Here is a 26,625-nt window from a genome sequence, read left to right as displayed (position 1 = left end):
CGGGTGCAGATCGAAGCGGGTCCGGCTCCGTTCCCCCCCCCTCTGGACCGGGGGGGTGATCCCGGTCCTCACCCTGTGGCACTGACCGCGACGCGGCAACTGAGGCCAGGGAGCCCGCCCGCCACACTTAAAATGGCGGACGCCATGTGTACCGACGGCAAAGGGAAGATCTGCTCCCATCTCCCGCTCAAACTTGCTGACAGACACAAGGTACGCGAGGTGAGGGGACAGAGCGACAGCTCATCACACGGCTCACCCCTAACACCCATCGACCCACTAAGCATGTGACCTCCACACCATGCAACTCACACCAGCGGAGGCGACAAAATCGACCCACTGGCACTTAACGGAGGCCCAAGAATACCAAAACTCAGAGCCGCAACCCCTGACAGAGAACAGCAAGGGGAAGCCCCCCAGCGCACACCTCGCAGCTCCGGAGGAAGAAGCCCCAAGATCAAGCCGGCACTGCACCACACCGGGACAATGGTAGAGAAGCTGTACGCAGCCGAACCGACAAGAACCAGACCCCGACTCAAGCATGGGGTAGAGGGCACGACAAGCTCTGGACCATAGCAGCAAGCCTGCACAATCAAGCTATGTGGGACTGTGAAATACCTGTTGAGGGGATAGGCTGACGGCATTATATTTTAGTGCAGGAGGTGTGCGCGGTTGACCCAGCTCCCTTTCGCTACCAATCTCTATGTTTTTGTTGCTGGACTTGTTATGCCATCAGTGCTCCTCTCCTTAATAATTAAATGCCTACTAGATACTGCCCATTAATCTTTTGGCTCACAAGACATGCCTATGTTTTATAACATGTGCAGCACTATTGCCAGTCATACTATATATCTGTGCCTAATCGTTAAACTATAAACTATTCGGCTGCGTACAGCTTCTCTACCATTGTTGCCTTATTCACTCATGCTATCTGTTGAACGTTCTGATGAGTTTAAAGCTTTTGTCAGTATACACACTGCAGCAATCTGCTTCCTTTTACTGAGAATTTAACTACGACCTCTCTAAGCACAGATTTCTACGATCCAACTCACTGTTATTATGCTGATCTAGTGAAATAAGTTTATGTTTTTAGCCTGTTTCCTTAGCATGTTATCCTATTTCATCACAAAAATGTGCAACTGTATACCTTGTAAGCATTACCCCACCTGTGCCTGCTGTCGTGGCACCACAGGAATGTATGTTAATCCTATTGCACCAAAAATAAAGAATTTAAAAAAAAAAACAACAACATAAAAATGGTGCAATTTCATAGAAGCCACGTTAATGTAACCTATTAGATGTCATACTTGTACATGCTGATGCGATTGTGGCAAGGAAACTTGTATCGTTCTATGCGCACAACAAGAATAAAGAATACAACAAAATATATATATTTGTAGCAGAAGAAATAGAATAATGTATTTTAAAGCTCACTTATGTAAGATGGTTTTTAAAAGGTTAGAATACAGCTTTACAGAGTCAATTCATCTAGATAATATATATATATTAATAATAATAATATATAATATATATATTTACATTGCAATGTCCTAATTATAAACGTAACCATTCCAGATTCAAGATCTGAACACTAACCCAACTCTGTCTCTGTTCAGTAACCCAACTGCATTTACTTAATAGCTTAAAACAGACTTCATCAAGCCTTGCCAACTGAGGAAGCTGAACCTGACTAGCGAAACAAGAATCAGAGGAGCAGGTAGCACGGACTCTTTACTAGCTTTTTATTTGTATGATTTTATTTGACAATGTGTTTTCTTTTTAAATGCAGGTAAAGCTTTTAAACTTAATCCGCTCTGAAACATAGAATCTGACGGCAGATAAGAACCATTCGGCCCATCTAGTCTGCCCAATTTTCTAAATACTTTAATAAGTCCCTAGCCTTACTTATAGTTAGTAAAGCCTTATGCCTATCCCATGCATGCTTAAACTGCTGGCTGCTGTTTACTACTGTAACCCTTACCGATCCACTTGGGAAGTGCTATTCCACAAGTAGCTCATTTTTCTTTTATTTTTGGTTATCTTATTCAGGGTTAGGCCCTATAATTGGAAATGTATCCCTTCAGAGACCTGTACCCTTTTCTTTTGTATGTTTGTAGCATTTTTAAGTATCACTCTGTTGATAAAGACCATTGATCGGTTGGTGCAATAAAGGGTATGTATTTAATCTCAAAGGAGGAGAGCTGGACCAATTATTCTTTCTACATTGGTGCTTTTTGTGAAAAGACTGGTTTCCAGACCCCTTCCTGTACTTAGGATGGACTTTTGATGAATGCTCACTGCTACATCCTGGCTGCAACACATTGTTATGTCTGGTATTGAACCTTGTCTTCAGCCTTGAAGCATTTCTATAGTATAGTTATACTATTCTTACTTTCATTGTATTTAAATCATCTCTTTTTATAAACCCTGTGTCCCTTAGCATTTGCTACTCACTGTGCCTGGAAGAGGAAGACACGCCAGTCAGCGGTTTGCAAGCGAAAGACATGTGGTCTCTTTGTGTATTCACTGGCTCTCTCTGCCAACGCATGATGAACACTGATCACTTCCTCTGGGCATTGGATATCAGACCTGTACTCATCCTGCACAGAGAGAGGACACGGGTTAGTAGAAGCAAGAAAACAATGGAGAAGGCAAAAAATTATAATTTTTGTTTAGTAAATTACAGCTTAGTAAACGCCTAAACCTTTGTACCACAGCAGACGTCAATGTCTCCCTGCATGTTTGTAACAGAGGAGAGGTCTATGCCTCTGTACATATTTTTTTTTTACATTCTTTATTTTATTTGCGCATGAAATGACAGCAAGCGTGCAGAGCCACGACAGCTGCTGCAAGCAGTTTCATAACATTACATATCGTGACAGGTTAAACAGCGCAGTTTTTTTGTTTTTTCTCGTGAAGATAACAAGCTATAAGACATTCATGGTAAATGTGTGCATGTCAAGATTGATCTCGCTCAATGTTACAGTGAGGTGTGTACAGATATGCGGGTTCTCGCTTGGGCGATTACATATGATTTTGTGGGATATGCTGCATTGTGGTTGCCATGGTTTATGCTTTGCTAGTGTGGCAGCATTACCTATGTGAGTATGTGGCTTAAGCCGTGCAGTAGCTAGTCTATGAGTGATATAATTAACTCTGGTTTGCAACGCTAGTGACTTAGACAGACTAGGGCTATTAAGATTATTAAAGCTATTAAAACATATAATGACATTCAAGCTAGGTCTTAGGAGAGTGTCTTAGCAAAGTTGGTGTTGTCAACAGTTTAACTAAATCAAAAGGTTTAGTAGATCAATATAGAGAAGCTTCAGACATGGATTGCCACCCCAGGTTAACCCCCCGTCAGCCAGATGAGAGTCAGTGTCTGTGTGCCGTGAGGCTTGCCTCTGAAGTGTAGCGACTGCAGAGAGACTCAAGCTTGGGAACAGCCATATTAGGTGCAGTTCAGGCAAGTGGCAGAATGATAGTTCTCTTATGGTGTACTTGCGGTTTGGTACAGTGTCTGCCTCGGGTGGGAGTTAGATCCATGCCGTCATTTTCTTGGTGACTTGGGCTATCAGTAAGTGTGAGTCTGCTTCCTCGCAATGCTCCGAGAGGATCAGTGTACAGGGGTTCGTCGCAGGTGCCATGTCTCTCACTTTGAGGGTCCTCACTTTGTGTGCTTGAGTGGTAGGTCTCCGGTGTCTGTCTCCGCTAAACGCTTGTGCTGCTGCTATCATGCGAATAGTGACCGGAGGCAGAAGTCTCATATCTAGTGGGTAGGGGTCCCATGAGGGGGCTGTTGCGGTTCGCTCATGTGTGGCATGGTCACTCTCCAGCTGCTCCCCCCAGTGTCAACTTGGGGTTGGTAATTGCTGCTATTGCTGTTGTTCACACTGACCTCCTGGGGGGCATCCAGCCTCCTCTCAGGTACTGCGGTCACTCTGCTCCGTCGTGCAGTTTATCGGGCGGCCATCTTAGCTTGTGCCATGCGGTCCCAGACTGGTCTCGCCATTGTCCAGCTCCCTGGAGTGTGCTCTGCCTCCCCGGTGGGGGGGCCGGGATAACCCCCACCGGCCCACAGGGGGGTGAACGGGGCCTGTGATGAGCTCGAGGGAGGCCCTGCCGGACCAAGCACGGGAGATCGGCCGTTTCTCCCACCAGAGCCTCACAGCAGGCCCAAACTCAGCGGCCCATACAGTGTCGTCGGCAGTCGGACAGGAGCTGACTTTGCACATGCAGATGTCGCTTGGGTCCCCCTGCCAGTTGGCATCTGTTTGGTGTGATTTCCAGAGGGAACTGGGCATATTTAGCCAGTTTTGCAAGGGTTTGTGGAGGAGCTGATGTGCTCCACGTCCTTCCAGCTCGGCGGCCAGGCCCCGCCCCCCTGCCTCTGTACATATTTGTAGAGAGGCAAGCTCAGTGCCTGTGGTAGAGGCAAGCGTCAGTGTGAAAGTCTCTACGAGAGGAAAGGAGGAAAAGAGATTCCGTGCATTTATGCAACAGGGTAAGAAGTACGTTACGTGCTTTCCTAACTATAGCAGATGTTGGTGCCTGCAGATTTTCTGTAACAGAGGCTTGTTTTGACAGATGACTGTTAGACAATAGTAGCCATCAGTGCCTGCATGTTGGATTGAGGTAGACATTAGTGCCTGTCTGTTGGCTTGTAGTAGGGGTCAGTATCAGGCTGTCAATCTGTAGGTTAGTGCTTGCCTACATAGTTCTTTGCTTCTGGTCTATAGCAGAGGTTTCTTTGTTGCTCAGACTGAAGTTGACCGCTGTTATGTCTAATACATTAAAATGTCACATTTGGTTCACTGTACATGTAACTGAGCTATTACCAGCAATTCGATTAATCAGATAGGGTAAATTGAACTTCTGCCTGAATAAATAGCAGCTCCACTGCAGCTGGTATCAGCTTCATGACAGCTCCATTCATAGTTCTCTGCATACTTTAGAGATGTATATACCTAGCCATATTGTAGTTGCAGTGATTTTTTTTTTATCAAGATGAGGTTCTACTGAGTTTGGGGCACAGTGTCCTTGTTCAGTGTGGTTCTTGTAAATTCAACAGAGATCTAAATATAGGAGTTATGAGTGCCCCTCTCAGCCCAAATTTAGTGATAGTGGGTACGAAGAAATTGGGTATTTTAATTTTATTATTTTTTTAAATTTATATTATCCCCTTAAGGACCGGCCTGTTTTTGCGATGTTTGTACGTTAAGGACCAGAGCAGTTTTAACACTTTTGTGGTGTTTGTGTTTAGCTGTAATTTTCCGCTCTCTCATTTACGGTTCCCATACAAGTTATATATTGTTTTTTTTCACGACAAGAAGGGCTTTCTTTACATACTAGTATTTATATTATGTCATATATTGTATTTAAAAAAAATAATAAAATATGGTGAAAAAAGAAAAAAAACAAAACATGTTTTTGGACTTTTACTTGAAAAATCTTTTACTTATCTACAAAAGCTAATGAAAAAAACTGCTAAATAGATTCAAAATTTTGTCCCGAGTTTAAAAACACCCAGTGTTTACATGCTTTATTGCTTTTTTTGCAAGTTATAGGCCTATAAATACAAGTAGGAAATTGCTGTTTCAATATATATATATTTTAAATGTATCAATAGTGACATTGTTACACCGTTATCTGTCATAAATCCCCGAAACACACCTAACATGTACATATTTTTTAAAGTAGACAACCCAGGGTATTCAAAATGGGGTATGTCCAGTCTTTTTTAGTAGCCACCTAGTCACAAACACTGGCCAAAGTTAGCATTTATATTTGTTTGTGTGTTAAAAATGCAAAAAACGCTAACTTTGGCCGGTGTTTGTGACTAAGTGGCTACTAAAAATGGCTGAACATACCCCATTTGCAATACCTTGGGTTGTCTTCTTTTGCAAATGGTATGCCATCATGGGGCTAATTCTCATTCCTTGGCTACCATACGCTCTCAAAGGCAACCTAACCAATCTGACAAATTTCAATAAAAAAAAAAAAAAAAAAAGTAAAATCAAGCCTTATATTTGACCCTGTAACTTTCACAAACACTATAAAACCTCTACATGTGGGGTACTGTTATACTCAGGAGACTTCGCTGAACACAAATATTAGTGTATCAGAACAGTAAAATATATCACAGCAATAATATCCTCAGTGAAAGAGCTGTTTGTGTGTGAAAAATGCAAAAAACTTCACTTTCACTGACAATATCATCGCTGTGATATGTTTTACTGTTTTGAAACACTAATATTTGTGTTCAGCGAAGTCTCCCGAGTAAAACAGTACCCCCATGTACAGAATTTAGGGTGTCATAGAAAGTTACAGGGTTAAACACAGTGCTAGCAAATTAAATTATCTGGACTTTTGGCCTGGGTTGGCAGGCAGGTCCCTCAAATTGCAATCATTAAAATTACTTAATTAGGTAAAAATATTACATAAATATGCACGTAGAATTTTAATATATATACATATTTATATATTTGACGTCTACGTGTATATTTATGAAATTATTTATGTAATTATGTATGTGGACATATGTATATTTCGTATTATTTTTATTTATTTATACATAGATATATATATCATTACATTCTAAGTGTATTTTGATATAAATATATATATATATATCAATATCAAAATACTGTTAGAATAAAATTGAATATATATATATAATTTTTTTTAATTATTAAAAATTATTTTTATTTTTTGTTATTTATTTTTATTAACATATTATTTGTATTTTATAATAATATATATATACCATATATATAGTTATTATATATATTGTATATATTCGTGTGTAATTTAAATATAAGTGTATTTTTATATTAATATACGTATATATAAATATAAAAATACACTTAGTGTGACATTATATATATGATATATATACATATATTATATATAGATATAATACATGTATATATATCATATATATATATATATATATATATATATATATATATATATATATATATATATATATATACACATATTATTATTTTTTTTACACTGATTTTTTTGTTTTACACTTTATTTTATGATTTTACATATGCAGGGAGACTGCCTGTCAGCACAGACAGTCCCCCTGCAGGCAGATACACAGACCCCTATTGCGGTCATGTGATCGAGTGATCACATGGCCGTGGGGTCCTGATCTGCCGAGGGGGGACTGCCCGGGCAGACAGGCAGTCCCCCTGGATCGGGAGGAGAGCTGATCGCCGCCGTGGGACCGACGGCGATCAGGTAAGTTGCCCAAAACCGTTATGACGGTTCAGGACCGTCAGCGGTCCAAACGCACGTTTTACCGCTGACGGTCCTGAACCGTCAGCGGTCCTTAAGGGGTTAAACACATTCAAAGTTACATTATTAGTAATATTTACTGTAGAGTAATTACCTCAAAGCTTAAAGGTATATTAACCCCTTTAAATTAGATAGGGAGGATTTTGTACATTAAATAAATACAAGTTTTATACATTCAGAGTTATAATCTAAATCAGGTTTATATCTATTTGAGAAGTGAAATTTGTCAACTCTTTCGGAAAATGACAGCGTGAATACTATGAGTAAGTGCTTATATTTGACTGGGTAACTGCGATAATCTTACTTAGCTTATTACAAGATATTACAATGACTCACATTAAATCATAGCTTAATATTGTGCTTCTATTAAAGTATGAATGGTAAAAAATTGATGAGAGAGCATAAGGAAATAATAATGAGAATAACGGATGAAGTAACTCCTTACTGCATAAAGCACCTTTGCAGCTGATGTTATTAGGATGGTAAGAATTTAACTTTTATTATTATTAAAAATGTGAGTGAATCTTTTGCCAATTCGATAATGATTATGGTGCCTTGTAACATCAGTTAATAAGTTGGATAATAAACATAGATACAAAGAGTTTTAAATATCAAGGGGTATTAGGATTTAAATTAAACTTGTTGTTTAAGAGAGAGAATTAGCATTTATATATTTTTCAGAATGTGTACCTTGAGAAAGAACATCACCATCCCCTTTAACACTGTATAGAATGATTTCCAGCCTCGTTTTCCCCAGGGAGCTGCAGAATTAAAAGGGAATCTTGTCAGAGTTAAGACAGCACTGAACAACCAATCTGCATATTGTATTATTAAAATGTGTTTCTATTCCTGCAGTTGATCTCCTCTCATCATTTCACTAACATCTTGACCTCAAGCAAAGTGTACTTCATTAAATTAGGAATTCGTAGTGTACCTATCCACGTCCTAATCCCCTCTCACTACATCCCATTTACATCATGAAATCACTCACTATGTCCTCACTGTGCAGTTATTCACAGACTAATCTCTGTCACTGTATCTACTCACAAACTGAATTTCCACACTACGTACCTATTAATACTTTGAGCAGTTCCTATCAATACTCAGTCTGGCTGCATTCATTTCTGTAGGAGTGTTTTGATATTTCCTAAACCCTCTCAATAAAGTCCATGCACATGCTAAAACCCTCACTGCACACATATTTACACCATGGCCTGTGGCTCATATTAATTTGCACACCTGATTTTTAATATCTGACACAGTTCACACACTTGACTTAACAAAACACTGGTCATTTAAGTGAATAAACACCTTTGTTGTGCGCCATTACTTACTCTTCTTGCCGTCAATGTCAGCGTGTACTTTACGGCACAGCATCCCTTGTCTGTAGATTGGAGCGTTAGGATCAACACAGGGAATATCTACGAAAGAATTGCTTTTTTTGCGATTCAAGAGATTTTCTGGTTTTGAAATCAAAGAGTTTGACAGCTTTTCTTCACTCCTAACAAAAGATAATCAAATCAGATTCAGGACACACAAAAAATGGCTCGATTTGTACCTTACAGGGCAAGGAAAGCTTATAAGGTACTGGGAAATAAAGGTAAGACAAGAACATAAGATTATTGTTTCATGTATACACTTACACAGCCCATTCCAGCTTCTCATTACGGATAGAATGATACAGCCCCTGCAAAGCATACAGAAAGATATCATCAAAATACTAGAAACACGCACACAAGCAGGTATGCATATTCAAATGGCTAGTGTATGTCCATGAACGTAGGGTCTTGTGGCGAAAGTAACCTCGCCACTGGTTTTTGGAGGGGCCTGTTTGCCAGCCTCCTGCCCTGCAACTATGGCCCTGGGATGTATTGCTGTTGCGGTTACCGGCCCGCCGAGCCTCACGGCCGTGCCCGACCGGCACGGCCACGCCGACAACACGAGCTTACCTGCTCGTCGGCGAGCCGGGAACCGCTCCTTCCGTTCTTCCGGGCATCACGCCCGAATCAAACATGGCGCCGACCACGTGGTCGCGCCTAAGAGTAGCTCCGCCCCCGAAAATTATACTAACGTGTGCGTGACGTCACGACGTCAACGCACGTTTTGGGGTCAGAGGTCGCCCTCTGACCAATCATAGCCTAGAGAGGGGTATTTAAACCCCTAGCTTTCCCCATTACTTTGCCATGTCGTGGTTTCAGTTTCCTGGTTTCCTGAAAGTGCTAATTCTGTGTTTCTGATTTCCTGGTATCCTGATCCTTGGCGTTTCCCTGGTTATTCTGATCTCTGGTTTCCCTGACTTGGCTTGTTTAATCGGTATTGAGTATTTTCTGGCTTCCTTGACCTCGGCTTTCCCTTTGACCATTCTCTGTCTCTAGCGTATTAGTCCGGCCATTCTAAGGTCCGGTTTACGCTCTATCCTATTATTTTCCTTTTCTTACTTATGTATATGTTTACATAGTTTCTGCGTGCTGGACCACATTACTAGTCGTGACAATTGCCCTTTAAGGAACGGAGTTGGGGCTTATGGACTTATATTATGCTGTTTCTGGCCCTTTAACTGTGTTGTACAAAGAATGGGTACGTTTGATATGGCACTTCGGATACAGCCGAAATAGTCGAAGTGGCCGCCATTAGACACGTGGCGGCGGACATTTTAACGCAGTCGAACGCGGTCAGCGGTGTGTGCCGTCAAATCCCTGGAACAGAAATCAGTCACTCATTTGAACGAACACCGCTGACCTGTACCTTCCCCTACCCTTCGACACTGCGGCTGGAGACTAAGTCCCATTCGAAGATTCGAACACACGTTCGAATGGGACTTTGTCATCTTTTTCATGTGAAATAGACTGCCACTCGACTAACGACCACCGCGGAAGTTTAACCTATTCGAACGCTGCCTTCGGATGGGACTTTGTCAATTTTCAAGGCAAAAAATGACCGACCACACAGCCTAAATCTGTGGAACTGTTTTGGGCATGCAAACAGGCGTGCGGTCGGTCCAAAGATACTTTTTCAATATCTCTGGAACCACTGAACCGATTTGTACGAATTTTTAATATGTTTGTCCCCAAGTTGGGTGGTTCGTAAAAATATAAGTTTTATTCCTGTGTGATAAAAAATCATAAAGTTATAAAAATGCATAAAAAAAGCACAAGTTTTAGCTTGGAGATAATTGAGTAGATACAGTAAGAAACGCAATTATCTCCCAAGCAGAGGGGAGGGAATCTGTGGGATGTAACCGTTATCTGGTTGGTTAATGTATAATTGCCTGTGGGCGTCTCCCTTGCAGGGGAGCACTGCATACAAGCAGAGTACCTGCCATTAAACATCAGTTCTACTTCACCCTCAATCTAGAGTCCTGTCTCTTATTGGGGGAATTGCTATATCACTACAAGGGATTGCTATGCTCTGCATGCTCCCTTGGATAATCACTTCTAAGCTCTTGTAAGAGCTTGTTCCTGCTTCACTCTCTTGGAGGAGAGGTTCACCCACTGGAACCTGGAGCCTTGTCGTAGGTCCAGGGTGGGTAGGAGACGGCGAGACCCCAACCAAGCTGCGGCGGTTTGTGGGGTCTGCGGTGGTTGTGGTGTCTGCGGAGCGCTTGGAGCCCTCTGTAAGCGCTAGGAGCATCCTTCAATGGAGGTACCCAGTCGGGGTGCCAGGTGATCCATTACAGGTCTCACTTATTGACTAGAGTGATTGTTAACAGCTACAATCAAAATTTGGGAAAATTACCAAACACAGACATTTTATTTTCTAACCACACCAAAAAGGTCTTCAAGCATTTAAATAAAACAAATTCTGAAAGTAAAAATTTTAAAAATCGATAAAAACTTCTTAAATAACACTTTTTCAGCAAAACTCTTAAATGACATACTAAAGGATAACTTTATCTCACATAGGAACTACTTGGATAAGCCCAATCGATTCCACCAATAGCAACTCTTTTCCTCTCCTATATTCTCAATATAACCTTAACCACAAAATGTATCAGGAGACCCTATTCCTTATTTTCTATGTTTTTTGTTATTGTATCCAAGTTTACAATTATTATTTTATGTTCATTCAAAACCACATTAATAAACACCAGATACGAAACATGGCTGTCTGCTAAATTCTGCAGAAAGAATTAAAGAGAGATAGATACCTTTAGAAGATCTCGGGGGAAACTGTCTCCATCATTCATACCATCAAGGTTAATAATAAATTCCTGCAGGCTCATCGGCTTTCCAATGTTCTGAAGGAAGAAAAAATAACTTGCAATTATCTACAGATTAACAACATTTCCCAGTATGCAATAATTATTCATACCATCCAGCCTACCTTTTCCAGCTTTTTTGATTGAATATTTGCCTAGTGTAATGTTTTTGCCAAGTTAAATTCTCATCCAGTTTTGTTTTACATTAGTATAATTCCATGGATCCTCTCCCTCATATCATAACAAGATTACTCACTCAGGTGAGAATTTGAAGTGAATTTAAGGTTCAAGAAATAGCCGAACTGGAATTTATTTTACAGCTATGTTTCTATGTGGCCTTAAATGTGAAATTTAGTGAGTAACCCTGTAAGGATTCATCTCCTGAATATGCCAACCTATGTGATGTTCTAGCAATGTACATGGTACTATAACAGGTGCCTCATCCCAGGGCCCTATTTAGCCTTGTACTGCAGAGAACTCGAGATAGAAATTTTCCCCAAATAAGTAGCCCATTTAGCAGACATTTGGCTGTTAGAGTAGGATCTGCCAAAGATGGGGTACATTGACATTGTGGCAGGCTTATGCAATGTATGATCATATACTGTAACTAAACCCAGAATAATTTTTGCCTAGATTAGGTGTTTTTTAAAAAAAACTAACAATCTGTCAGCAGCAAAGTTGCTGTTTAGTAGATAAGGGAGTGCGATGGATTTTCATTTTTATAGGACATGATATTTCACTGTCTACATTATACCATATATGTGAGGATGAGTGTGGTCCTACTACAAGTAAATTAATTCAGTGTTCTAATAAAACTATGTATGTGTATTGAACAGCTGCCAGAATTACAGTGTGAGTAAAATGGGTATGGCATGTATGAAATTACAATTTTCATTGTGTGTTTTTCCAACACTTTATTTTACTTCAGTGTAATAATTTTTTTTTTCTTGTTTTGTGCAACACTTCAGTGAGTGTGTAGCAGTGTGCCTGCGTACGGTGTACATGAGTATGCGGCTGTTTCTATCTTAGCATGTGGCAGTGTGTATTTGTGCATGTGTCCTTGTGTGTCTTAAGGTGTCTGGAAGTGCACTGCGCATGTGTGTCTACCAGTCTCATATCTATGAATCTATGTGTGTATCTGATGGTGTGCAATTGTGTTTGTGTCGGTAAGAGAATCTGTACATGTAGTAGTGAATGAGTGTCTAAAAGAGTGAATATTGTGCATACGTCTGGCAATATGTTGTCTGTGAGTTTGTATCTGTGCACATGTCTGGTCGTGTGTGCCCAGGGACCACCGAAAACTATGAATAAACCCCATAGTTTCTGAACAGTAGACATAACTTGGGAGAGAGGTGACCTTTACCTGTCCATGCAGGTCTGAGTTAAGGAGCATGAGGGCACAGGTCAGAGTGTGCACTTCATCTGCAAACAAACAGAAAGCCACACTTAGTTTATAGTTACTCTAAGTACATAACGGATAGAGAAGGAAAACCAAATAAAGCATACGTGGGCATGATAGACAGATAATAACCCACAACTTCCTACTTGCTGATCTGAAGTCCTTGGGGTTGGAGCTGTGAAAGCGTTTGGCGAAGTGGAATAGCACTCGCTCTCTCTCCTGTGTTTCCCCTGTCAGTACCAACTCCTGCAGAAGAGACCTGTAATGGCACAAAGCTTACATTAGGAGACTTGTCAATGTTTCAATGCTTCTCCTTTCTATTATCAAGGACAATAATGGTAAACAGACTTTTTAAATGGACAATAGAATAGGCAACTTTGCAAATATATTTTAGTTATGATAAAATATTTATGTATGATCTGTTCTTATACCTTAAAGCTACATCCAGAGTCTTCCCTGTGAAGTCAAAGAGAGAAAGATATTCCTCAGCCACCATGGAGCTAAAATCATTACTGAAAAATAGAATAAAATAGATATGCTGTGAATGGTTGGATTGGTCCCTATAACGCCTTAGATTGTTCATAGCTCAAACCCATATTGCATTTGAACGCAATACATTACAACGCTTGGAAAACCCCATTAGACACAAGTTAAAGATAAAATGTTCCAAATGTTCCAACATTGCTTACTTTTTTTGAAGGTATGGAGCAACCTGAGACCTTTGAAAACCACTGAGGTGGAAAAGTTTCATCGCCAGACATCTTGCAGCATCCCGATTTGGAGCAGTCTCCACATACATCACCTCGTCGGATCTGCAGAAAAAAAATACAGAAGATAGTAAAATTAGGGAAAAAAATGCAATGAATGTGAAAAGATAAAATGTTGAGCATTAACCAATTTTCAAGCTTTTGCAAGCTGGTAATCTCTAAAATGGCTGCTGCTATCTTTAGCAATTGCCATCTTTTCCTGTGCTACAAAAACTTATTTTTTATTGACTGTTAATCGACAGCGAACAAGAGCTGCTAGATGGTAAAAAAAAAAAAAAAAAAAAAGTGTCCCCTGTTGCTATCTGATCAAAAATGATACCTGTAAATATATAACGTGGAGTCAATGACTGCTGACCTTAAAGGTACCTCAGATAAATGTGTCACAACCAGAATCCCTTGGCTGGAATTTGTCTCTAAATAAGATGCAGACCTCAGGTCAGCAGATGTGAGCCTCTCCTTGATCCAACCTCCATAACCTCCTCACGCCCCCTCTCTATTTTTTCCTCTCTTGCTACCTCCCTTCTCTCTTCTCCACCTTTCTTATAACTTTATGATTGCCTTAATGCGTGATTGTGCACATTACATGCCTGTGCAGCTGGGGCTAATAACAGATTTAATCAGGACATGCACATCTATGGATATTTACTGTACCACCCCAATGGGGATTACCAAATTAATTCACTACCCCTAACGTTAGTCACGCAATGTCACCAGTATCTCTCTGTTTTAACTTAAACAGCTGCATTGAGAATCACCACTGCAAACGCAAGGTGTTCACTGTCGCACAACTACAACTGTGTATCTTCTATTGACTTGTATTACTGTCGAACCTTTGGAAAATGACAATGAAATTCCCAGATTTTACTAGTAACATGACGTAAAGTCATGATTTTATTAAAGACACGGAGGCGAGTATTATGCATAACTCTTTCTTTATTTCCTCAGCAGCAAAGATAGAGGAATATAAATATTATCAAAAAATGAAAGAAAAAACTGTACAGGCATAACAGGTAGCCAATCACATAACAGAGGAAGTAGCTATATAAGTCCTGTGTCTCCCACAATCCCCCTCTTTCTTGCGAAACCGAAGACCAGGTAAGATAAAACGATGTCCCACTTGATCCAAACAGGAAACGGGAAACAAAACGATAACTTCAAGCTAAAAAAGATAGAGAAATATGGTAATTTCCAAACTCAAAACTGTAGACTTACCAAACATAACCGTGAGGAGTTCTACATGAAACAGGATTCTGGAATAGAAAAATATATAAGATTAGAAACCAATATAAGACTGTCAAAATCATCTAAGCATGATAAAATTACACGATACAAAAACATGAGCTCAATACAGACCTAATTGACAACATACCTGTATAGCATCGAAGCATCTCTTATCCCAAATCCACACCGGGAGGGTGGGAGGGAATAATACTCGCCTCCGTGTCTTTAATAAAATCATGACTTTACGTCATGTTACTAGTAAAATCTGGGAATTTTATTAAAGACACGGAGGCTCATATTATGCAAGTTCAAAGCTGTGCTATCACTTGAGATGCGATGTGTTCAATTGGTCTGAAATAGAAGTCTCTGAAGGTCGATTCTCGGGACCAGTCCGCTGCGCGCATGATGTCTTCCAGACGGCAACCAACTGTGGATGCCTTCGAGGCCATAGCACCTCTTACAGAATGAGGCGTAAAGATAGACGTGTCTATACCCGCTAGGGACAAAAGCCAACGAATCCAACGCGCTAGCGTCGGTGTCGATACTGGGCGATGAGGAGCCTTAAACGAAATGAATAGGGGATGTCGGTCAGATGAACGCAACGGTCACGTAGCCTCTAGATAGGCCTTCAAACAATCCACCGGACAGAGTGCCGGACATAACGAGAATCTAGGATATACGAAGGATTTGGATGCCGACTTAGTCCTCCTAGATATGTTGAAAGTAACGCCTTCAGGAGTAAACACAAAGGCACCCCAATCAAGAGCCCTAACATCGGAGACTCTCTTACAAGAGACCAGGCAAAACAGCATAACCATCTTGGAGGATAGTTGTTTAAGAGTCAAGTCATGGTTAGGGTACCACTCCGACAGAAACCGCAACATTATGTTGACGTCCCAAAAGGCCGAAAACCGCGACCTAGGTGGACGGACGAAGCGAATACCCTTGAGAAGACGGCATACAAAAGGATGTTTGCCGACGGGTAAACCTTCCAAACCTCCGTGACCGGCAGATATGGCCGAGCGAAAAACATTGATAGTCCTGTACGCCTTGCCTGAGTCGAACAGGGCTGTGAGAAACCCCAGGATCAAATGGAGAGGGGCAGATACGGGATCCACTGCCTGTTCCATGCACCAATCAGACCAAGACTTCCATGCAGCTCGGTAAGCTGATCGCGTGCCCGGAGCCCAGGCGTTATCGAGGAGCAAGAGAGTTGACTGTGGAACGTCAGGGACAAGCCAGCGTCCCCTGAAAGGAACCATGCTACTAGGGGCAACTGGTGCTGTAGCACCAATTCGTGCGAGTTCCCATCCGGATCCAGAAGGAGGTTCTGGAAGTTCGGCAACAGACGAGGGAAGTCTATGGACAACTCCATCAAACGAGGGAACCACGGACGGGATCTCCACAGAGGGGTGATCAGAGCTAGACAACAGTCGTGACGAACCAGCTTCGAGATCGTACGAGCAATCATGTTGAATGGAGGAAAGGCATACAGGTGGCCCGGAGGCCATTCTTGAAGAAAGGCATCCGTCGCCACAGCCGCCGGGTCCGGTCTCCAACTGTAGAACTTCGGCAACTGAGTGTTCAGTCGAGAGGCGAACAGGTCCATCTCGAACCGTCCCCACAGCCTGGTTAGGCCTTGGAAGACCGAGGCGTGCAATCGCCAGTCTCCCGAGTCTCTCAAATGCCTGGAGTTCCAATCCGCACCGGAATTGTCCAGACCCGGAATATGTTCCGCCGTCACCGAAACGTTGTTGAGAAGGCAGAATTGCCAAAAGTCCTTCGCCAGTAGAGCCAACATCTTGGACTTGGTGCCGCCCAGGTGATTTATGTATCGGACCGCCGATACGTTGTCCAACTTGAGGAGAACACAACAGTTCGCCCTTCTAAGGCTGCGAATCGCAAAGGCTCCCGCCAGAAGTTCTAGGCAGTTGATGTGTAACGACTTCTCTGCATCGGACCATCTGCCCCCCGTGGAAATGTTGCCACAACGAGCCCCCCAGCCGTGCAAGCTGGCATCTGATTCTATGATCACGTCCGGAACGGAACCGAAAATCGCCCTTCCGTTCCAGGCTTCCATGTGTGCCAACCACCATACCAGCTCGTCTCTGGATTCCTCGTCCAGACAAATTCGGGATTCGTACGATTGACCCGAACGTAGGTGTGACCCCTTGAGCCGCTGGAGAGCCCGGTAATGCAAAGGGCCTGGGAATATCGCCTGAATGGAGGAGGCCAGTAGACCGATGATCCTTGCCAGCTGCCGGACCGACAAGTCCGAAGCACGAAGAGCTCGACGAAGCTCCTTCTGGATGGCTTTTATCTTGGACTCCGGCAAGTACAGGAACTGCCGTACGGAATCCACCTGGAACCCCAAAAACTCCATAGACTGGGCGGGTTTCAGGACCGACTTGTCCCAGTTGACCAGAAAACCTAGGTTCTGTAAGAGGTTGACCGTCCAGTCTAAATGCAACCTCAGGCATTCCAACGATTGGGACATGATTAGGATGTCGTCCAGGTAAATAATCAGTCGAACCCCTCGGGTACGGAGGAACGACACCACCGGCTTCATTACCTTGGTGAAACACCAAGGGGCCGAGGAGAGACCGAACGGCAGGCATGTAAAACGCCAACGCCGTCCGTGCCAGGTGAAGTGCAAGTAGTCCCTGGACTCCACTGCTATTGGAACCGTGAAGTACGCATCCTTCAGGTCCAATTTGGCCATCCAATCCGACTGTCTCAAAAGGTCTCTGAGACAATGAATGCCTTCCATCTGGAAATGCTGGTAGCGCAGGAAGGCGTTGAGAGGGCGAAGATTTATCACTGGGCGGACACCGCCCCCTTTCTTGGGTACAAGGAAGAGATTGCTCGTAAAGCCTGGAGTGGCGAACGGCAATTCCTCGATGGCGCCCTTCGAGAACATCTCCGCGACTTCCGCGGAGATCATCGCGTCCTGCTCCTGTGGGAGAGACAATTCCCTGGGGGTATACGTTTGAACAGGCAGGGAGACAAAATCTAGTTGGTAACCCTTTACGCATTGCAGAACCCAAGCATCTGAGGTTATAACTGCCCACTTTGGGTAGAATAAGGCCAGCCTCCCCGCCACCCGAACCTGATCGAGAAGGGAAGAAGGGGTACTCACCATAAGGGCGTCTGCCCGAAGACCCACCACGGGGGTATCTGGAGCCCCACGATCTCCCTCTAGCCGGGAAGAAGGGAGGCGTTTTCGGATCCTGGAACCCTCGAGAGGGGAAAAAGGAACCTCTGGTGGCACGGAATGAGCCTCGGAAACCACGGCCGGGTGGACGGTTCCTGCTACGCCCGGCCCCACCGAAAACCTTGGGCGCGAAGACGCGCTTCATATTTGCCTGCGCCTTGTCGATAGCCGTAAAGGTTTTAACATAGGACCCCATGTCCTTCACAAAGGATGTGCCGAACAACATCCCCTCAGCGGCTGAGTCAGGCTCAGCTACGGTCATAGCAGCCAGCTTAGGGTCTATTTTCAAAAGAATAGCCTTGCGTCTCTCGGAGGACATAGCCGTGTTGGCATTCCCCACAAGGCAGATAGCTCGCTGGACCCACCCGATGGCCACATCTACATCCAGAACTGAGTCACCATTACGAGCGGCCTCAAGAAGCTCGTACAGCTTAGACAGGGGGCCCAGCGTATCTAGAATTTTATCTTGGCACCCTTTCAGGGAGTGATCAAGACCCTTTTTAGGCTTCCACCCAGACTTAGTCAGAAATTGGGCAATTTGAGGGTCAACGTCTGGGGTTTTACAGGCAGCGCCAGGGAGGGAAGGACGTGGGCATTCGGCGCGCAATTTATTGCGGCCTTCCTTGGACAGAGGTGTGCGAATCCGTTTAGCCACATATTGGGCGATATGGTCCGGAGGGACCCATTCAGCAGACCTCGGGTGACGTAGGTCGTCCGGGTCGAACAGGGGGTTACCCTGTGGGTCTAAAAGCCCCTTATTATCATCCCCAGTGGGGTCTGGTACTTCTCCTCGTGGGTTGGCAGAGGACCCAGTAGGGGTTACACCCGTAGGGGGTCGATCCTCGTCTGACTCGCCCTCAACATAGGAGTCATACTCCATGATATCGGAATCATCCTCCACACTCCGGTCGGTATCCGACCCATTATCCAGGGCTCTAGCCCGTTTCCATAACCTAGCCTTTTTAGCCCGGCCAGGGGCTCTTGTGCGCGTGGGGTGCGCGCTATCTGCGACCGCCAGAGGCGTGCCAGTCATGGCAGGCAAGGCCTGCATCGAGGAGTGGGAGCCGATATGGCGAGATTTAGCCTTAGCCTTACGGGCACCCGGCACAGTTTGGGCAGGGGGAGGGGACCCCACACCCAGGGGGGTAGGGGTAGCCATGGGAGGCAAAAATACAGAATGAAGTGACTGGGTGAAGGAGGACGAAACAGCCCCCATAGCGGAGGCAATAGCCTTCTGAAGGGAGGACGCCATGGTGGCCTCCAATAAGGCCTGGAACTCTTGAGAGGCCATAGCGCCCTCAGGGTTGTCTTTCGGGAAATCCCCAGAGGGGTCAGTAGGCCCATCCTTATTATCCTGCATAATGGCGGTAGTCACTAAGGGTAAAACTGCACTAAGGCAAACCTAAAGAAAATTACCAGACAAGGGTTGAGTAACCCAGCAGAACAGCAAAACGGATAATAACTCGATCGTTGGTGTAGCAGGGGAACCCGAGAAACAGGGACCGACCGCACGGCAGGAGAGGGCGACACAAGTGACCGCCCAAAATGGCCGCCGCACGTGTCAGAGTGCGCTCGCGGACCGGCTCCCGGCGGGGGAAGGGGCGCGTGCACCTACCCGCGCGGGCAGCCCGCGAGAGGGGAACGAGCACACTCAGCCGCGGTCGCAGAGAGAGGACCGTCGCGGCAGATTAACCACGCCGAAAGGCGATCAGAGAGAACGGGGGCGGGATGGAGGGGAAAGCACAGCCCGCGATGGCAGGCAAAGTCTCAGGGGAGAACACCCAACTACACCAACGATGTGGACAAAAACAAACACCAAATACAGGAGTATAATAATATAATATATAGAGCTATAAGCAACAATTGCAAACACATGTAAATAACACAACACAAAATGCAATCAGTAGTAGAGCTCAGTAAGGTACTTAGCTGTCTGAGGAAGCAGCAAAGAAAGAGGGGGATTGTGGGAGACACAGGACTTATATAGCTACTTCCTCTGTTATGTGATTGGCTACCTGTTATGCCTGTACAGTTTTTTCTTTCATTTTTTGATAATATTTATATTCCTCTATCTTTGCTGCTGAGGAAATAAAGAAAGAGTTATGCATAATATGAGCCTCCGTGTCTTTAATAAAATTAAGGATTGTGAAAAAAAAACTAAAACCTAATTATACCCGTCATATCTAGGTGTAATGATGAAAAGAAAATGTAATAACAGCAAACTCTTAATGCCTCTGATAACCAAAAATATATTTATTCATTGTTTTAAAAAACTAAGCACTAAAATCAATTTCTAAGCATGGTATATGTAGCTTTCTATATATATCTGTCATATCAGATATGGAAACTCCAAGGACAACTTGCTCAGATCACTGCAGATGAAGCGAAGTGACAATGTTTTGGTAAAGTTGCTCAGGCAATTAATTGGAAATGCTTTTTTTTTTTTTTTGCAAAGCAGAAATGCTAAATGGTGAATGAATCAGAGGCGATGGAGATGGGTAACAAACAGTTGATTAACATAGGGATGGACCAAGGACGCCTGTCTGAATTATTTTTTTTTTTGCCACAAATATTTACCGGTTGTTGGTATCAAAAATGCTCAACATATACACTTTAATGATAAACAAGAAAGTGAATCAGTAACTATATGTGTGGTTGGCGACAGGTCACGGGAAACTAAACTATATTGTAGTATTTTAGATGAAGAGACTTTCATAGGAAAACAGCCTGTTACAGTCCAAATGAGTTCAGGAGGAACGTGCTGGGTGCTGTAGAGAGCTGCTAGGGGCTGGTGAGAGGTGCTGGGGGCAGCATTGAGGGTGCTGGGGCCGGAGGGAGCACTGACAGCCTCCCTTCTGAATTCCCAGCTGCTTCCCCGACACACAGAATCCTGCTCTGCCTCGCGGCCGCAGGTCCCACCCCCCACGACCAAAGCGCCTCCCACATATTTTAGCTTCGCCTTCCGTACAAAAACTCCGCCCCTGCTAAGCAGCAAACCTTGCTGCAGGAGGAAGAGGCCCAAGATGGCTACCTGACCTCCCAGCAACAGCCTCCAGTGCCAGGAGGGCTTGATATACTCAGCCGCGTGTGTGTGTGTGTGTGTATGTACCGGTTAGTGAGAAAGCTTGTGTGTGTGTCAGTGAGCTTGTCTGTAGTGAGCTTGTGTGTGTGTCAGCAAGCTTGTGCGTCAGTGAGCTTGTATTTAGTGAGCTTGTGTGCAGGGTTGTCTTTCTGCATGGGCACGCTGGGCAGTTGCCCAAGGGCTCCACAAGCATGGGGGCCCCACTGTGATGCCCATGTGCCCAGGCCGACAGAGGAGACCTGCTTTCTTGCTGTGGGCCCTCTCGAGCCGGTGAGGAGATCAAAGATTTCCCTCACCTGCCCAAAGGACCTTCGTTAGTGATAGGGAGGGCAGGAGGATCTGGGAGGCAAAGCGCTTCTCCTGCGAGCATGTTGTGCAGATCGTTGCCGCGTGTTACCATGGCAATGCTCCGACACAGCATTCTGCTCATGGGAGGAGTGAAGACAGCCTGCAGCCAGAGGAGCTGCAGGATAAAGACAACTCACCACCACCAGACCACAGCACACCTTACACAAACATAGCACCCCTCACACACACACGCACAGCACCCTTCATACACACACACACACAGTATCTCTAAAACACATACACAGCACCCATCACACACACACAGCACCCTTCACACCTCACACACTGCACCCCTCACTGCAGTGTCTGTGTGTTCAGCTGTCTGGGTGTATTCAGTAGTCTCTGTGTGTGTATTCAGCAGTGCGTGTGCGTATTCAGTCTGTATGTGTGTATTCAGCATTCTCTGTGTGTGTGTGTATTCAGTGCGTGTGCATTCAGTGTAGTGTGTGTATGTACTCAGCAGTCTCTGTGTGTGTACTAAACAGTCTGTGTGTGTGCGTGTATTCAGCAGTCTGTGTGTAAATGTGTTCAGCAGTCTGTGACTGTTTTCAGCAGTCTGTGTGTATGTATTGTATTGCATTTGTTGGAGGTACCAATAAATATAAGAATATTTTTATCGATAATTATTTTTTTTTTTTTCCTGTGAGTTGTTGTGTAGGAAGGACCCCAGTGCACTGCTTTTCTCAGTGGCCCATAACGTTGTTAAGATGGTACTGCGTGTGTCAGTGAGCTTGTATTTACTAAGCTTGTGTGTGTCAGTGAGCTTCTATTTAGTGAGCATGTGTGTGCCAGTGAGCTTGTATTTAGTGAGCTTGTGTGTGTCAGTGAACTTGTATTTAGTGAGCATGTGTGTGTCAGTGAGCTTGTCTGAAGTAAGCTTGTGAACTAATGTATGTTCTATGGTATAGACACAACACTCTGACTGAAGCACATATGCACAAGGTCTTTTTATATTTATACTTGTACTAACAGTGTCACCACTGATACCTAACTCACTTAAAAGTGATAAAATGTACCTGCCTGATATGGATGCTGCGAATGTATCTATCGCATACCAAGTATGCATGGTACTGTTGGTGCAAGCTTGGTGTTATAAAAGGCTGCTCAATAAAGAGAGAATTGCAGGGAATTAAGATGGGAATTTTAAACTTTAGGTCGAAATAGTGCAGCTGAATGGGAGAATTTTTTCAACTCTGGTACTTTGGCCTTAAGTTTAAAATTACCAAATGAATTCCCTGTAATTCTTGCTGTATTGAGTAGACCCTTTAATCTGCACATGATAAGTAGGCGGAGATTAACTATGTGGGTTGGCCAGAGTGGGTGGAGCTTTGTGGCAGTGGTACATTTTCAAGGTAGTAATTGATAGCTGTGCTGCAAAGTGTCCCTGGACATTTTTTTCAAATGTTGGCAACTAATAATGTGGCAACATGGATAACATATCTAGAGTTTTATGACATTAAGAACTAACCATGCATTTTGTAGGCTAAACGATTTATAATTTTTTTTTTTTTTTTAAATAGAGAGACCCTGTCTTTACTTGTCAGTTACACAAATTATGTACACACCTGTAATAGAATATACAGTGAAATTAATTTTTCAGAACATTTTTAAGTGAATTCCAAGCTTAAGCGATGTCCCTCAGCACTGGGTCGCAACTCTGCCTCCTTCGACGCCTGGCAACGAGTGGACGATCATGCGCATGCGTGCATTAGTCCTCGCCATAGCATTGATTCAATATTTTCCTATGGGAAAAAATCTGACACTGGATGTACTCATGAAAAATAAGTAAAGAATGTGTATCATAAACCACATAGGGAGGTAAGGCCCCTGAGCCAGGTATAGTAATAAACAATAATAGTAGCAAAAAAAAGAAATATATACAACCTGACCACAGGCGAATGGCAGAGTATTATCTATAAAACAAGAATAAAAAATAACATAGTGTATACTGTGTATTAAAATTTGGTGAATAATATGAGGATGGACTACCACTCACATTTACCAGAGCCGTACCAGGCTCTGTATAGCAGGCTCAAAGGTGCCAATACTGGCTAGCGAAGCTCCAAGGCAAAAATATGCAGGATTCCGTGGTAAAAAAGAATTTATTTTATGAATAAAAGTATCAATATAAAATAACAGACTCCCGGTTATAAGGGGGTGGAACCCAAACAACAAATGTTATAAAATCAAGGTATCCACTTACCCCAAACAAAGTAAACCGTCGGAGTAGGTATAGAGAACAAATAAAATACAATCAAATGATACAAGGTTCAGCAGACGCGTTTCGGCTCGGTGGCCTTCTTCCAGTGCTGATTTTCGGGTCCTCGCAGTTTGTTTAAATGCGCCCGGCATTGTAGATCACCTGTGCGTGCTTTTCTTCCGTACACGTCATTTCCGGTAATTACGGATGATGTCATTTCCGGTATCGTCAGTTGGAACGCACGGTGGAACGCATGTAGCATTCAGTAGTTTCCGGTCTCGGAAAAATTACATTAAAAAAGAATTGATTATATGTAAGAACAGAAATATATACAAAGACCTAGAGAAGCCTTTATAAAGTGGATAAAGATCCATAAAAATGGATCTTAAACTGTCATCTTTTAAACTCTCATATTAATTAACCACTTTAGTAAGCAGAAGCTTATAATAAAGTATACACATAAGTGGAGTGTAGGAGCCGGCCAAACATAGGCAAAAAGGAATAATGTAAAAAAGGGGGTATACCAAAAAGAGGGAATGAATAATCGAAAAAATCTGAAATAAAAATATTTTACAAAAAATGAGAAAACTCAAAATCTAAATTTAAACCCATAGGGAATAAACAGTCCATATCAAAAATCCATTTGCTCTCTATCTTTGCCAGCTCCTTTACATTATTCTCACCCCTCCAATTTTTTACTTTTTTGAAAATAGCCATAAATGATAATACAGATGGATCACTTCTATGTTTTTTGGCGAAGTGTGCTGAGACACTATGTTTCATATACCCCCTCTGGATATTGCCCACGTGTTCCGCAATCCTGGTTTTTAAGGTCCTGGTGGTCATCCCTATGTACTGCAGACCACATGGGCACCAGAGGAGGTATATGACATTGGTGGAGTGACATGTCAGAACCTGGCGGATAGGAAAAGTATGATGATTAGAATGAGAAACAAAGGAGGTGATTTTTTGTTTGTTAAATAAAGTTTTCTTACATGTAACACATGTTTTACAGGGATAGAAACCCGGCTCAATGTTGAAAAAGTTTTTTCTATTATCTTTTTTCTCCTTAATGAAGCTTGTTGTTAAATGTTGTTTTAGATTTCTTGCTCCTCTATAAACAATAACTGGTTTTTCTCCTATAATTTTTCCAAGAGTTGGTTCTGATTTGAGAATGTACCAATATTTGTTAATAATGTGTTTAATCTGTTTGGCATTTTCATTGTAATTTAGGACAATTGGAACATTTGAAAAACCTTCCTTCTTCTTTACATTATCTGTTTTTTTCTTTAGAATTTCCTTTCGTTCTTTTTCTTTAGTTTTACTTATAAAATTGTCTAAGGATTTTTCATCATAATTTTTCTCAACCAATCTTGTTTTTAAAAATTGTGCCTGTTCATCGAATGACTTTGGGTCACTACAATTTCTGTATAGCCGTAGGTAGTGAGTGGTAGTCCATCCTCATATTATTCACCAAATTTTAATACACAGTATACACTATGTTATTTTTTATTCTTGTTTTATAGATAATACTCTGCCATTCGCCTGTGGTCAGGTTGTATATATTTCTTTTTTTTGCTACTATTATTGTTTATTACTATACCTGGCTCAGGGGCCTTACCTCCCTATGTGGTTTATGATACACATTCTTTACTTATTTTTCATTCTGATTTAGTGTCTGGGAAACACTGCTGTATCATACCCTGTTCTTTAACTATCTCTGTTAAATACTTGGAAGCGCCTACTCATTATCTTGTACTTTGTATTATTGTGTCTTTCCCTTGTGTTAGTGAGGGCTGCTCCTTATATTTCAAAATACGCTATGGATTTATTTGCAAATAGAGATAATTGGCAAGATAAATTGGCCAATCGTTTTGAATGTGAAAAAGATAACATCAATTTTGACAATGATAATTCCTAGATTTTACTAGTAACATGACGTAAAGTCATGATTTTATTAAAGACACGGAGGCGAGTATTATGCATATCTCTTTCTTTATTTCCTCAGCAGCAAAGATAGAGGAATATAAATATTATCAAAATGAAAGAAAAAACTGTACAGGCATAACGAGTAGCCAATCACATAACAGAGGAAGTAGCTATATAAGTCCTGTGTCTCCCACAATCCCCCTCTTTCTTGCGCAACCGAAGACCAGGTAAGATAAACGATGTCCCACTTGATCCAAACAGGAAACGGGAAACAAAACGAGAACTTCAAGCTAAAAAAGATAGAAAAATATGGTAATTTCCAAACTCAAACTGTAGACTTACCAAACATAAACGTGAGGGATCTACATGAAACATGATTCTGAAATAGAATATATACATGATTAGAAATCAATATAAAACTGTCAAATCATCTAAGCATGATAAAAACTGCACAGTACAAAAACATGAACTCAATACAGACCCAATTGCCCACGTACTTGTATTGCATCGAAGCATCTCCAATCCCAAATCCACACCGGGAGGGTGGGAGGGAATAATACTCGCCTCCGTGTCTTTAATAAAATCATGACTTTACGTCATGTTACTAGTAAAATCTAGGAATTTTATTAAAGACACGGAGGCTCCTATTATGCAAGTTTAAAGCTGTGCTATCACCTGAGATGCGACGTGTTCAATTGGTCTGAAATAGAAGTCTCTGAAGGTCGACTCTCGGGACCAGTCCGCTGCGCGCATGATGTCCTCTAGGCGGCAACCAACTGTGGATGCCTTCGAGGCCATAGCACCCCTTACAGAATGAGGCGTAAAGACAGATGTGTCTATACCCGCTAGGGATAAAAGCCAACGAATCCAACGCGCCAGCGTCGGAGTCGATACTGGGCGATGAGGAGCCTTAAACGAAATGAATAGGGGATGGCGTTCAGATGAGCGCACCGCACTTGTAG

The 26,625-nt window shown here is 42.8% G+C and overlaps 1 protein-coding gene across 1 annotated transcript in view; it reads right to left on the bottom strand.

Annotated features, from left to right (window-relative positions):
• Window positions 1–26,625, bottom strand: part of LOC134603016 (PH and SEC7 domain-containing protein 4-like) — a 52,017-nt gene that overhangs the window by 6,326 nt on the left and 19,066 nt on the right. Inside the window, exons 5-13 of the mRNA XM_063448583.1 lie at window positions 13,592–13,714; window positions 13,334–13,414; window positions 13,049–13,161; window positions 12,867–12,925; window positions 11,453–11,542; window positions 8,949–8,992; window positions 8,640–8,806; window positions 7,996–8,066; window positions 2,452–2,597 (exon numbers count right to left, since the gene is read on the bottom strand). Of these exons, the coding sequence (XP_063304653.1) occupies window positions 2,452–2,597; window positions 7,996–8,066; window positions 8,640–8,806; window positions 8,949–8,992; window positions 11,453–11,542; window positions 12,867–12,925; window positions 13,049–13,161; window positions 13,334–13,414; window positions 13,592–13,714 (894 nt within the window). The remainder of the gene's footprint in view (window positions 1–2,451; window positions 2,598–7,995; window positions 8,067–8,639; window positions 8,807–8,948; window positions 8,993–11,452; window positions 11,543–12,866; window positions 12,926–13,048; window positions 13,162–13,333; window positions 13,415–13,591; window positions 13,715–26,625) is intronic.

Source organism: Pelobates fuscus, chromosome 3, assembly GCF_036172605.1.
Source record: "Pelobates fuscus isolate aPelFus1 chromosome 3, aPelFus1.pri, whole genome shotgun sequence".
NCBI lineage: Eukaryota > Metazoa > Chordata > Amphibia > Anura > Pelobatidae > Pelobates > Pelobates fuscus.
Note: the sequence above shows the minus strand (reverse complement) of the source record. Positions and strands in the feature narration are given on the sequence as shown.